The sequence below is a fragment of the Cebus imitator genome, unplaced genomic scaffold (genome assembly GCF_001604975.1).
Source record: "Cebus imitator isolate Cc_AM_T3 unplaced genomic scaffold, Cebus_imitator-1.0 Scaffold67, whole genome shotgun sequence".
In the NCBI taxonomy this organism is placed as follows: Eukaryota; Metazoa; Chordata; class Mammalia; order Primates; family Cebidae; genus Cebus; species Cebus imitator.
The window spans coordinates 6,318,749-6,331,881 of record NW_016107382.1 but is presented as its reverse complement, the minus strand read 5'-3'; the positions used below and the strand labels follow the sequence as shown (position 1 = coordinate 6,331,881).

The following is a 13,133-nucleotide window of genomic DNA, read 5'->3' as shown; positions in this document are numbered from 1 at the left end:
TTAAAGGGATTAGATGACACCTACTCATATTGACAGTCTGCTTTAATTAGTTTACCAATTCAAATGTTAACCTCATCCAGAAAAATTATCAGAGACACATCCAGAATCATGTTTGATCAAACATCTGGGCATCCTGTGGCCCAGTGAAGTTGCATACAAAATTAACCATCACAAGTCCAACCTTTATCAAGGTTGTAAAACCCCATACGCATCTCTTTAAAACATATTTAATCTCCAAATAAAAGATGATAACAAAGTCATAATTCCTTCTAGCATGGTTCAACTGTCTTGTGTACAACCACAAACACATTAATCCCTTTCCCAGAGGAGATGAGGTCTTTGAGTGATGTTTAGTCTTCTCTTAGATACCCTACAACTTAAGTGCTATGATAAAGTTGACACATCTTACGTTATATGACATAAGAATAATTCATAAGAATTTAATAAGAAGAAGGAAATTTGGCCCTCAATCAATATGCTTCCGTGAGTACAGATAATTTCATCATTCTTCTTTCCTTCTGTTTCGCTTTTTAAAATAAACTAAGAATAATTGATGATTAATGATGAAAGAGTTCCTATAGTGATAAAATAGCATAATATTTCAAGACATAAAAATTAAAATTAAGATTTCATAATGTTGCTCAGAGATATGTATAATAAATTCATAAGATAGAATCAGTTTTATTCTATTCTAAAATAATTAGATTTTTACTTTTTTCTTTGAAAGGGTGCTTAAAAAACGTGATGAAATATCAACTTTACCAATAGTTGAAAATACTAAAATATGAAATTCCAATCTAAATCCTGGGGCAATAAACTCAGTAGACATATCAAGTTTTAAGAATCTCTTATAGATAGGACACCGTGCCAAGTGCCAATGGTGATACACTCATCTATGTTTGTATTTTTTCCATAATGCAAGGCATTTGCCCCTTCGGTAAGCAAAAGCCACACAGTCAAGAAGTGAGAAAAACTCCCTGAGGCTATTTTAGGAATTTACTCACAATTACCTAAAAAAAAACCTTTTAATAGCGGTGGAGCCTGGCTAAGAAAATTAGTGGCAAAAGTAGATGCTAATATTAATAAAGATCAAAGACTGGTGAATTAACATAAGAAGAATGTTTTAGGAATATACAGAATAAATGAGGCTAGAATAAAACTAATAATTTCTTGTAATGGGAATAAATCAAGACGGAAATTATTTTGAGAATTACGAAGAACAGGTTCTGTGTAAAAGAACAAAAAAGAGGCAAAATGCTGGGAGATTAAGTCTCAAAAGAGTAATCACTGTTCTTTTTTTTTTTTTTTGAGACAGAGTCTCACTCTGTTGCCAGGGTGGAGTACAGTGGCATGATTTCTGCTCACTGCAACCTCCGACTCCCAGGTTCAAGCAATTTTCTTGCCTCAGCCTCCCAAGTAGCTGGGACTACAGGCACACGCCACCATGCCTGGCTAATTTTTGTATTTTTTTTTTTAGTAGAGATGGGGTTTCACCATGTTACCAGGATGGTCTCCTGACCTCGTGATCCACCTGCCTCGGCCTCCCAAAGTGCTAGGATTTCAGGCATGAGCCACCTCACCCAGCCCAGTGTTACTTTAATAACGAGTATCTGTCATTAATATATGAGAGATTCTGAGATACTCTCATGTTAGCACCTTAACCTGCTCTTAATTTTACATTTACTAGAATTTTTGCAAGAAAATTAATCTCTCACTTGGTGGCATTTGCCAGATGCCTGTCTCTGGAACACACAAAGTAAAAGATCCCACCCACCAGTTTAACAGCTTGACTTAAGAAAATATGAGACAGCTCTTGATGAGAGAAAAAAAATAAAAACAAATCTAATGGACATTAGTAAAATTAGAAAAAAAATGTGTTCAATTATTTACATGAGTCTTTCTTCATAACTTGAAGGCAAATAACTATGGAAAAAGAAAGGAAGAAAGAAAAAAACTTAATTTTTCACAATAAGAAACCAATTTGGCAAAAAATAGTTGTAAAAATTACACTACTTTTGGGCAGCAAGAAATTCTATGTGAAAATCTGATTCTTAAAGCTCTCTCGAGATACATTTCTAAATTAAGTTTATGTACTTTTTGTGGAATGGATGGTTGGTCACCTGAAAAATATTTCTTGTGAATCTCCAGCATAAAAAAAATTAAAAAGCACATCGTGTACAGCATCACTGTGTGTGTTTTAGCACCTTGTGGTTAAGCAAAATGTGTGTAAGTTACATTTCAGGACTTCTATTACTGGTACATTCTGCATTAAAGTAAGATTTTGATATATGATATATGAATGCTGATTCTAAAATGGTTCTTTTTCAAAATGCATTATAGAAATTAGTCATTACTGAAGATTAAAAAGTAGACATTATGTAAAAAGAAGCCATTATGCTACACAAAGAAAAAATTTAGGAGTTAAAAGCCGTAACATTTAGTCCTAACTCTGCTACCAATTCACTTAACATATCTGACCTTAGTTTCTTCATCAGAAATGAAGATATTATTTTAGTTTCTCTATTTTCTCTTAGATGGGAGAAGTGAAAAAATATAATGAGCTTCTCTCAGAGTCTTGTATTCAGCTGTCCCTTGCCATTGGTTCACTCTGACATGTAGTAGCAACTACTAAGCATGTTTCACTAATCAAAACAAGTCCATGAAATAGTTTACATGTCATGGTATAAATTTCTCACCAGCTGTGAGGGTGTATGATTGTGTTTGGCAAAACTAGGGTTTGCTGGATTAAGATCCTCTAAAGCGTTAGCAAGAGGAAAAAGCACTATTGATTGCTTTTTCCTCTTGCTAACGCTTTAGAGGATCTTAAAAATATTTTAAATAATTAAACATATTAAAAATTGATGTAAAAAAAGTTCTAGAGGTCATTTATGTCTAGAAGAAACCTAGCTTGTCAGCCTTGTAAACCTACTCTAATGGCTGAGCTTTCTTCAGAATCATCTTTGTTTTCAGTAATATTGCTACAGGACTCTAATCTACTAAGATACATTTTTATCCCATGCTTTAGACCCAATAGGGCATTATGTCTGCAACTTGCTACCAAACAGATCATGAAAAAAATAGTAATTCAAATTTGTTTATGATAAGAAAACAGTGAGAGAATGAAAAGACAAAGTAAAAGTGGCAAGATGTTCGTGAGTAAATCTGAGTAAAAGATAGGCATATAGAAAGTATATGCTGATATTCTTGAAACTTTTTATAAGTTTGAAATTCCTTTAAGATGGGGGTTTTTAGTAGTCTCTTTAACAATTAAAGAGACTACTATCATATCCATGCTGTCTAATCATAAATTATTTTCAGTGTACAAATGCACATTTTTACAGGCCCATCCTTATATATACATAAATTATAAATAATCATCATTTTCTATACTACTATGTAGACTTTTTCACATAAAGAGAGGCCATCAATAATAGTCTATTTTTGTTTAAGAAATAGCTTATTACCTTCAGAGGCAGTTTCATAAGCCATTTAAAAAATATTAAAAAATACAAATCATTCCCAGCTAACAATAATTCAACTTAAGATTTTTCATCTTTATGATAGTGTGAATATCATAAGCATTCATTAGGGATGGTACTTTGAGTACCCATACAACCATTCTGCTTCTCACTTTTAGTAGGGAATGAAATAAGTTACATGAGATATTTAACTTCATTATAAAACAGACTGTGTTGGATACTTTTGCCCAACTGTAGGCTAACGTTAAGTGTTCTGAGCACATTTAAGGTAAGCTAAACTAAGCTATGATATTTAGTAGGTTAGGTGTATTAAATGAATTTCTGATTTATAATATATTTACTTACAATAGGTTTATAATGTAATGACTGTCATAAATCAAGTAGCTCCTTTATGCTTATATATGCAAATACACGGATATTTTTCTGGAGATCTTCTGAAGCCCTTTCATAGACCAAAGTGGCTCTGAATAACTGATGTGTTGAAATATCAACTTTTAAAAATATTTTATTATGCAAACTATTAAAATTGTCATATTAGCATAACATTCTACTTACTATTATAGGTAGCTTAGCATTACGGTATCTTTCCCTTTAGTAGATTATAATCTAGAGTTGTCATAAATACCAATATTCAATAAACTGCCATGATTTCAATTTAATAGGGCAAATTCAAATCATAAATTTATTTTAGATATTACGATTGTAGCATGACACCTCAATTTAATATAAAATTGTGGCCCTCTGAATGTCATGCGAATGTTAATAATTACTTTCTAAATGCAAATTTTGAAAACTGAATTTCAGCAGAGGATGAATTTGAAACTTCAAGCTAGCTATGCCTGGGAGGATATGCCAGTATTTACAGTTGAGTTATGACACACATATATTTATTTTACCAAATTATTCACAAAAAGGCATAAAATGGCATAGTTTAGTTCTGATATAAATTATAGGCTGATGAAAAGCACTGTTTAAAAGAGAGCATGACAAAATATTCCCTCCCTCTCTGATTTACTATTCATTTATCTTAAAATACTTGGATGAGTAAAGAAAAATAAAGTTTTAATGAATATTACATAAGTAAAAGTAAAAGTGGGCTTCCTAAAAGTCAGCATCACTACATAATATTTTTAACTAAAAACAAACATTCACAAGCAACACCAGTGGATGTTAGGAAAGCTAATTTCAACACACCCCTGGTATTCAGTAGCTAAATAATTCTCTTAGCCCTAAAATGTGGGGGTACTTATACTAAAGGCTTAAGTAATACCTTCAATCCTATTGATTATAAGAGAACAAGGAGTTTTTCTCAACTGTTATTTTTGTGGTATGTTATTGATTTAAGGCTGATTTAACATAAAGAGTTCCAGTGTATTTCAATAAAAAGTAAGGCAATCTAGTTAAACGATATAAGCAGAAAAGAGGTGACAAAGTGACAATGAGTGTTATTGCAAATTTTTGTTATCATGATAATGTTCCTTTTCTAAGATTAAATGTAATATAATACTGAGAGGAAGTCTAAACCTAGCCATGCTCCTGATTATTTGAATTTCAATTAATATGAAGTTTTTTTGCACATATTTTGGGAGTAAATTTTATTGATGACCCATTTTAATTATATAAATTGAGTACTTGTGTTCCAACTCTTACAACACAAGGAGGGTTTAAGGGGCAATCTTCTTCGCTTCTGCCAAAATCAAACATGTAAAAACTCTCATGACAATTTGCAAAAACAAATTATATGGGAGCCAATCACTATGATGAACAATTGTCCACTATTAAGCCCTTTTAATTTCTTACTACTTATAATGTGGTCATCAGCATATATTAAAGTATGTTAGAAATACAGAGAAGAAGGCCCCAACCCAGATTTACAAAATCATACTCTACATTTTTAAAAGATCTCTGAATGACTCATATGCATGGTTTTAGAAGCACTGCTTTAAATTTGGAGAAAGCATGAGAAAGAAGACATTTGTGTAAACAATTGTATTTATATGTATTTTCTCACCTAACTAGGTATGCCCCAGTACTAGTTATAAAACACAGTATTATATACTTCTGTATTTGCCAAGCACTGTGTGAAGACATTTATAAAATTTATTGCCATGTTTTAAATCTCGCAACGAACCCATATGATGAGAACTGTTATTGGCATTTTACAAAAGGAAAACTGAGACTTACAGAAGTAGGTAGGACAAGTTCACACAGACAGTAATGGGTAGGAGACAGTCTGACCAAAGAACTTGTGCATTTACTCATTATATGGGCTAGCATGGGGTTATGTGGAGATTTCAATTTATATCAAAATATGATGCCAATTTATGAATGGAGAATATATAAATTATACAATGACTACAATGATTAAAAAACATCTTGCTCCATATTTAAAGAAAAGAAAACAAAACTTATAATACATAAATCTTAAAGTCTAGGCTTTCAAAATACTCCATATCAGCCAATTTATGGTTTTTAAAATGGTGAAATATGCAATCAGAAAAGTTTGGATGGGTACAAGTACTGGCTACTCATAAACCACATAAATTTAACTTAATCCTCTATTCATGAAAATAAAGAGTGAGTGATATGGTTTGGTTTTGTGTCCCCACCCAAATATCATGTCTAATTGTAATCCTCACATGTCAGTGGAAGAGCCTGGCAGGAGGTGATTGGATCATGGGGGAGGATTTTCCCCTTGCCGTTTTCGTGATAGTGAGTGAGCTCTCACGAGATTTGACAGTTTAAAAGTGTGTGGTACTTACCCTTTTGCTCTCTCTCCCTCTTGCCACCATGTGAAGAAGGTCCTTGTTTCCTCTTCACCTTTTGCCATAATTGCAAGTTTCCTCAGGCCTCCCAGTCATGCCTCCTGTGAAGCCTGCAGAACCATGAGTCAATTAAACCTCTTTTCTTCACAAATTACCCAATCCCAGGTAGTTTTTCAGAGCAGTGTGGAAACAGACTAATACAGTGAGATATTAAGCATGAATTCTAGGCCAGGTAAGGTGGCTCATGCCTGTGATCCTAGCATTTGGGAGATGGAGGCAGGAGGATCACTTGAGTTCAGGAGTTCAAGACCGGCTGGGGCAACAAAGCAAAACAAAGCAACACCTCCGTGCTTAAAGAACAAAAAAAAAAAAAGAAAGAAAGAAATTAGTTTGATGTGGTGGTGCTGCACCCCTGTAGTCCCAGCTATTTGGGAGGCTGAGGTGGGAGGATTGTTTGTACCCTGGAGATGCAGGCTTCAGTGAACTATGATGGTGCCACTGCACTCTAACCTGGGCAAGAGCAAGATCATGTGTCAAAAATAAAAACAAAAAAATGAATAAATTCTGAAATATTTAGATGTTCAGATGATCATATACATTAGAAAATAATTATTTGTATCTGATTAAAAAATACATATCTCTCCTTTAATCTGGAAGGAAAAGTATAGAATCAGACAGATATATATACATATTTTGTATTTTTGTTTAGTTAACAATAATTTTAAAATAAATTATAAAGATAATACGGGCTGCTCTATTTCACAGCAGTGCTGGGGACCAAAATAATGAGCAAAAAATAAAGGAAATACTACAATGATTTTTCTCATATTCAAGTTCATATCAATGTGATTAAAAATAGTTGACATTTATTGAACCATTGCTTACATGTAAGGCACTGTCGCAAGATTTCTTAAAATCTAATTTAATCTTAACCATGAAATAAGAACTAGCCTTTTCTTCAGATGAGGAAACACTGAACTGCTAAATGTTGGCTTCGGGATTTAAACTTAGGTAGGCTGGCTCCCGTTCTCACAAATCATGCACATAATTTTAGGAAAAGTTTTCCTTATCTCCCAGTATATTTAACATATTTCAAATTTCCTCCTTTAAGACAGAATATACACATAATTTTCTCTTCATAATTATTTTAGAGGTGTATATTATCTCTTTATATTCATATTGCCTTAATGGTCTTATAAGAGAGATAGATGCCTTAAGTTTACTTGATTAATATATATGAATTATGCCTTTACTGCCAAGTTTCCAGTTTTTTCACTCAAAAAAAGACCGAAAGATAAACTATACTGTAATTTGTTTCCTTGCACCATCTAGTGGATTTAAATGACAACTGCGGCATTGCTATAAACGACCATTAGTCAATCACGTAAGTCAAATTTTCAAACACATCCGAAGAACTGTTCCCAAAATAATGTTTCGAATCACACCACAACAGTGCATAAAATTACTATATTTTTCCCTTTTTCAGGGGATAAAGCATGGGTGCTGAATTCATTTGCGAATGTTTAAATTTACAAATAAAGTAACATAAAATAGCATCCTCGCAATCTTCTAATAATCAGAGATAATGGAAGTCATACACTAAGTCAGCTTAGTTCATCCCGTTCATTTTCATAAACTCAATCGCTCTCAAAGCAGCAGCGCGTTAAGGAGAAGCCCCAGCGCGTTAAGGAGAAGCCCCAGGAGTCTGCGCGGAACCAGAGCGCAGGCGCACTGAGGGGCGGAAGCGGGGAGGCGGGGCTAGGCCCGACAAGGGAGCGGAAGAGGCCCAGGCGGCTGGGTGAGGCGCTGAGACGGTTTAGCGTTGAGTCCTTGGCCAGGCGCGGCCAAAAGCCCCGCAACCCGGGAGACGCCAAAACAAACCGGAGGACTTGGGATTCCGGAGCAGTTGCCGCTGCCGCTGCTTCTGCCGCCGTGCACGCCACCGACCCGCCGCCGGAGGACTCGGCCCTGAAAGGCCTGTAGGCCTAGGCGCGGCCCGCGGAGCCAGACGTGTTGCTGCCGTGAGTAAAACGAGCGCCCTCTCCGCAGTCGTTTACGAATTAAAATGGAGGAAATTTCGTTGGCCAACCTGGATACTAACAAGCTAGAGGCCATCGCTCAGGAGATTTACGTAGACCTGATAGAGGATTCTTGTTTGGGATTCTGCTTTGAGGTGCACCGGGCAGTCAAGTGTGGCTACTTCTACCTGGAGTTCGCAGAGACTGGTAGCGTGAAGGATTTTGGCATTCAGCCAGTGGAAGACAAAGGAGCGTGCCGTCTCCCGCTTTGCTCCCTTCCGGGAGAACCTGGGAATGGGCCTGATCAGCAGCTGCAGCGCTCACCTCCGGAATTCCAGTAGCTGCAAAATGAGATTCTGAGAGTGGCCAGGACAATAACATAGACTGGTCCTGTGGCTTGAGGAGTAAGCTAAGTAGAAAAAAGTAGAAAAAAAAAATCAGACAAAAGTTCTAATTCCCCTTGAAGATCCTAGCATTTAAAAACCCAAAGTGGATAATTTAGGAATCCTTTTTTTAAAGTGTATCACCTTGAGCCAGCTCTGAAGCCCTGGGCAGGAGGAGCTGCACAGCCTGCAGGCCATGCAGTGCCTGTTGATCTCTAAACATACCAGGATGTGCGCAAGATTCTGTAGTGCCCCCAATGCACAGGTGAGCAGTGTGTGCCCAGCATATAAAATTTTTGGTTCCTCAGCTTTTCTGTCTGCCTGATGTCAAGGACTTCCAGGACAGTTTGGACATTACAGTTCATCGGGCCATAATCAGTGGCCTGCAGTGGGACTGCTCATTTGATATCTGAACCTCTGATATGGGCTTCTCTGAGACAAGTAAATGTCAGGTGCAAAATCTGGATACTAACAATTTCAATTTGGGAAATCCAAGAAAAAGAATTCTCAAGTTTGGTAGGGAAGCGCTGTAGCCCTGACTCCAGCAAGAAGAAATGGTCAAATCCACCTGTTTCCCAAAGGTACAGCCTTTGTAATGATTTCAGCTGACTTGAGGAGAAGGCCTAGCACTTGGCTGAGCAGTGCCCTCTTCCTTGCCCTCCAAACTGGTGGCATAAGCTTGGCGCATGGACAACTTGGTTGTCCAGTCAGGCTGAGGATTTGGCTGTGATCCCCTGGGGAGGTAGAGGGGACCTCTGCAACTATGCACGATCTCTCAAACTGCAAGATTCATGTCTGGATGTATTATGCTGTGGACATAAGTTTAGGAGGGTGGTCATTTCCTACTCTGGGTTACTGGTTACCTAGCCAGTCCATGGATGTGACTTGGTCATTAAGCCAGGTCACTAGCTGCCTCCCACCCTGGGGGCGGGACTGAACTATAGAAGAGCATCGTGGCTGTGCTGGAAGGAGGCTGTGATTTGAAAACAGCCCAGAGGGGATCTCTTTCAGCTGCCCTCAGTAATGTGAATGGGTTAGTGCTAGGTGAGGAGCCAAGGAGCAGGACTGGATTATCTCATCTGACTGCAGAATATTGATGAATGTTCCTGGTTCTTTGGTTGGGAAGTCAGAGCTCTGCTATGGTGAACATCCAGACTGTCACCACCTTCCCTCTGTCCCTGTAAAGGGGCAATCCATTCCACTCGGTACCTTTTGGATCTTCTTGACAACAAGAGCAGTCCTTTTATTGTTAGAAGTCATAGAAAGACCTCTAGAATCTCCTGACTTCAGGGAATGGTATCGGGATAGGGGAAGATGGGAAGTAGCCACATATCAAAACTACCCTCCACTTTATTCCCTGAGTGAGGGTTTGTGAAGTATAAAGGAGTGGGAGCCCCGAGGTGAGCGGGAACGGTGCTGCTTTATTTGAAATGTTTTCTTACCTCATTCTGTGCCCCAGTAGGGGGTCCAGCCTCATATGTCTGGCTTGGCCCCATGTTCCTCCTGTTCCCTGCTCCACTGCCTATCTGGTGCCCCAGGTGCTGCTTGCCACTCCAGCTTTCACAATGACCAATTTCAGTTCAGCTCTTAATGCTCCTGCTTAAGCCTGCCCAATTTCTTTTTTCTTGGTCTCTGTTTCTTTTTTCCCCTGTCTTTATGGAAGACTCAGAGGAGAATCTTTCTTATGGCTCCTTCTGCTGGGATTGGAATTGGAACAGAACTTAATTTTTTGTATTTAAAATGCAGTGTCATGCCTAAGCATTTCTCCTATATAGGACTGCCTTGCTAGTGTGCCCTCTTGCTGTGTCTTACTTCATAAGGAGTTGTATCTTCCCACCTCCATTTCAATACTGCCTGTTAGGACCTAAGTAGAAGAGCAGTAAAGGCTGATTGACACACAGGGGAATGGAGTTGGTCCTTATCCATTCTCTAACCCTTGCTGTGCATGTATCCTTATCCCAGAAGGTACTGTTTGGACTGTATAGACTGATTTAGATTACATACTTTAGAGGGTTAAGGAAACCATAGAGATCGGGCCTTGGAACTGTCTGTTATTGCCTTCTCCTAGATTTGCGCTGATCAGCCTTGGGGCCTGGTTACAGATTAGTCTTCAAGAATTGCAATAACTTTAAAAAAAATCAAACCTTGTCAAGAGCTAAAATAATTTAGATATATCTTTGCCCTTGTAGACATCTAAGAGGATGAAGAAAGGAGAGTTTAACTGAGACTGTGGCCTACTCCCTAACAATGTCTTGGAAGCGGAATGATGGAGAAAGGCCAGAGTCCAATCCCTCTACCTTCAGATAGGGGACTCAGATCTTGAAATTACTGTTTTCTTTCTGACCTTTTCTCCTGGTTAGAGGAGGAAATAGGAAGTAGTTTGGAGTAATGGTTTATTCGCATTACCCCCTTTTTGTTTTTTGTTTTGTTTTTTGTTTCTAGCCCCTCTACCAATAGGGCAATAGCCCCCTGCCCTGCATGGGTATAAGGTGGGCTTGGTCCAATAGGTGCCCAGAGAGTTACAGACTCCTTTCTGGGGAGAGAATGCTCCCTACCATATAGTTGACAGTGGTTAGGAACTCTCCTTTTCCCTACCTACCTTCCTTTTTAACAGCAGAGTTCGTATTTTCCCCTTCTTGATTAAGTGTATTAATCACCCTGCAATCAATATTATGTATCTGAGTGTGTGTGTGTGTTATGGGGGAAAGGGGTTCTTTAAAATTTCTGTGGTTTGTGGCATTTTCTTCCATACATTAGTTCCCACCATCGCATGCCCAGGGACCACTGCCTGGCATTATCGCATGCTGGGATCATTGGGGGAGGGTAGTGAAGCTCACCACTGTCCTTTGTTTTGGAGATTCTTATTTTTGCATAAGTAGTCCATCCTATACAGATAGCTGACTAACTGTATTTCCCTTTCCTCTATGGCTGCTGGTGTAAATAAGCTGCATCTCCCCATTGGTAAACAGTAATAAACAAAATTTTAAAAAATGGCTATTTGGACTCTGTATATTCTTCTTTAAAAATTGTATGTTTTCAGGCATTGACATAATAAGAGAAATGTTGAATTGCTGTTGAGCCTTAATACTTTCGCCCTAATGGGAGTTTTATCAGAATAGAGAAACTGTCCAGCCTTGTTTCTCAATCTAGACCTGCAAATTTAACTGTCTGTAGCATCCAGTGAAAGAGTCAAACCATATACAACCATCCCTTTTTCATATGAGGTAAGAAAGTGGTAAAATAAATCCAGTCCTATCACTAAAAGCCCACTGTGAAAGATAGTTCCATTTGAATTGAACTCAATGTATTTTAGTATATACATATTACCATCATTTTAAGCTAATATCCTTGCTTTCAAAAGGCAAATGATTCACAGCAGAAAATGATTCTGCCTTTCTAAAGATAATTTTTTCTCAATATTTAAAAAGAAAATTACCTTAACACTTTAGATCTTTTATTTCATTTGTAATAGTAATTCTGAGGTTTTTCATCCCATTCCTAACCCAGAGTTTGACCACTTCCCCTAGAAACTACTTAGTGTGTCCTGATCCATCTTTAAGTGTTCTAATTTATTAAAGTTTCATATTGTAAATAATATTTAGATTAATACAAATTACAGAAATGGATCTGGAGAAGAATCTCTGACTCAAGAGGTTACCTCAGGGAAGCTTATAGATGTGTAACCTGTTACTGAGTCTTAACTTAAAAATTTGATGTGTAAAACCCATGATGCAACCATAACGAGAAATTCTTCAAATGAAATTTCACCAAGATTAACTATTTTGCCTTAAATAAGATTTCTGCTACTTTTATGCAAATTCACTGTAGGGATCTACTATCAAATAGCTTTGATGTGCATCTGCAACAAATATTTTTGGTTCCTATTTTGTAGGTTTAGAGTTTAATTAATATATTTAGTGCTAAGCTAGTTAGTTTCCTGAAAAGATAATTGCAAGAACTCTGCTTTACCAAACAGTTGACACTGGGACTTTGAAGGTTATTTCTTATGTTTTCTAACTGGTATGATCTTTATATTAAAGGAAAAAATAACACATTGCATACCTTTTTAACTCCCCATATTTAGCGTACTAGAGTTAGCATTTTAACTATAGCATGTAGCATCAGGTCAAGAACCTGATAAATGATTGCTTGATGTTGACAAAGTTAAAATGAAGTGTACTGAAGTAACTAAAAATCCAGGAAGAACTTTATTTGCACACGTTAAAGTAACATTGCCTTCTCTTAAGACCTATCCAAAGTGTTGTAAACTTTTTCTTATAATTTTTAAAAAGGGTTTATGAATAAACCATATGTGCTAAAAAAGCACAACAGTTAAATATATTTTCATGCTGGTGTTTAATTATGGTTAACGAATTGCCGGTTTTCAAGTCAGCCAGAGATCCAGATTTTAGAAGTTTTACTCTGCTGTGAAGGATTATGAGCTCTCTGATTTTCATTTATGTTTCAAAAGATGCCTATAATGTTGCT

General features: G+C 37.1%; 1 protein-coding gene across 1 annotated transcript; it reads left to right on the top strand.

Annotated features, from left to right (window-relative positions):
• Window positions 1-7,973: 7,973 nt before the first annotated feature.
• On the top strand, window positions 7,974-8,689 carry ATXN7L3B (ataxin 7 like 3B). The gene has a single exon (XM_017530658.2). It carries the CDS (start codon window positions 8,310-8,312, stop codon window positions 8,601-8,603), a length of 294 nt encoding a protein of 97 aa, XP_017386147.1. The 5' UTR covers window positions 7,974-8,309; the 3' UTR covers window positions 8,604-8,689.
• Window positions 8,690-13,133: the final 4,444 nt, after the last annotated feature.

What these genes read in the sequence shown, in the direction of transcription:
- ATXN7L3B (XM_017530658.2), top strand. Translation starts at nt 8,310, where the DNA reads ATGGAGGAAATTTCGTTGGCCAACCTGGATACTAACAAGCTAGAGGCC.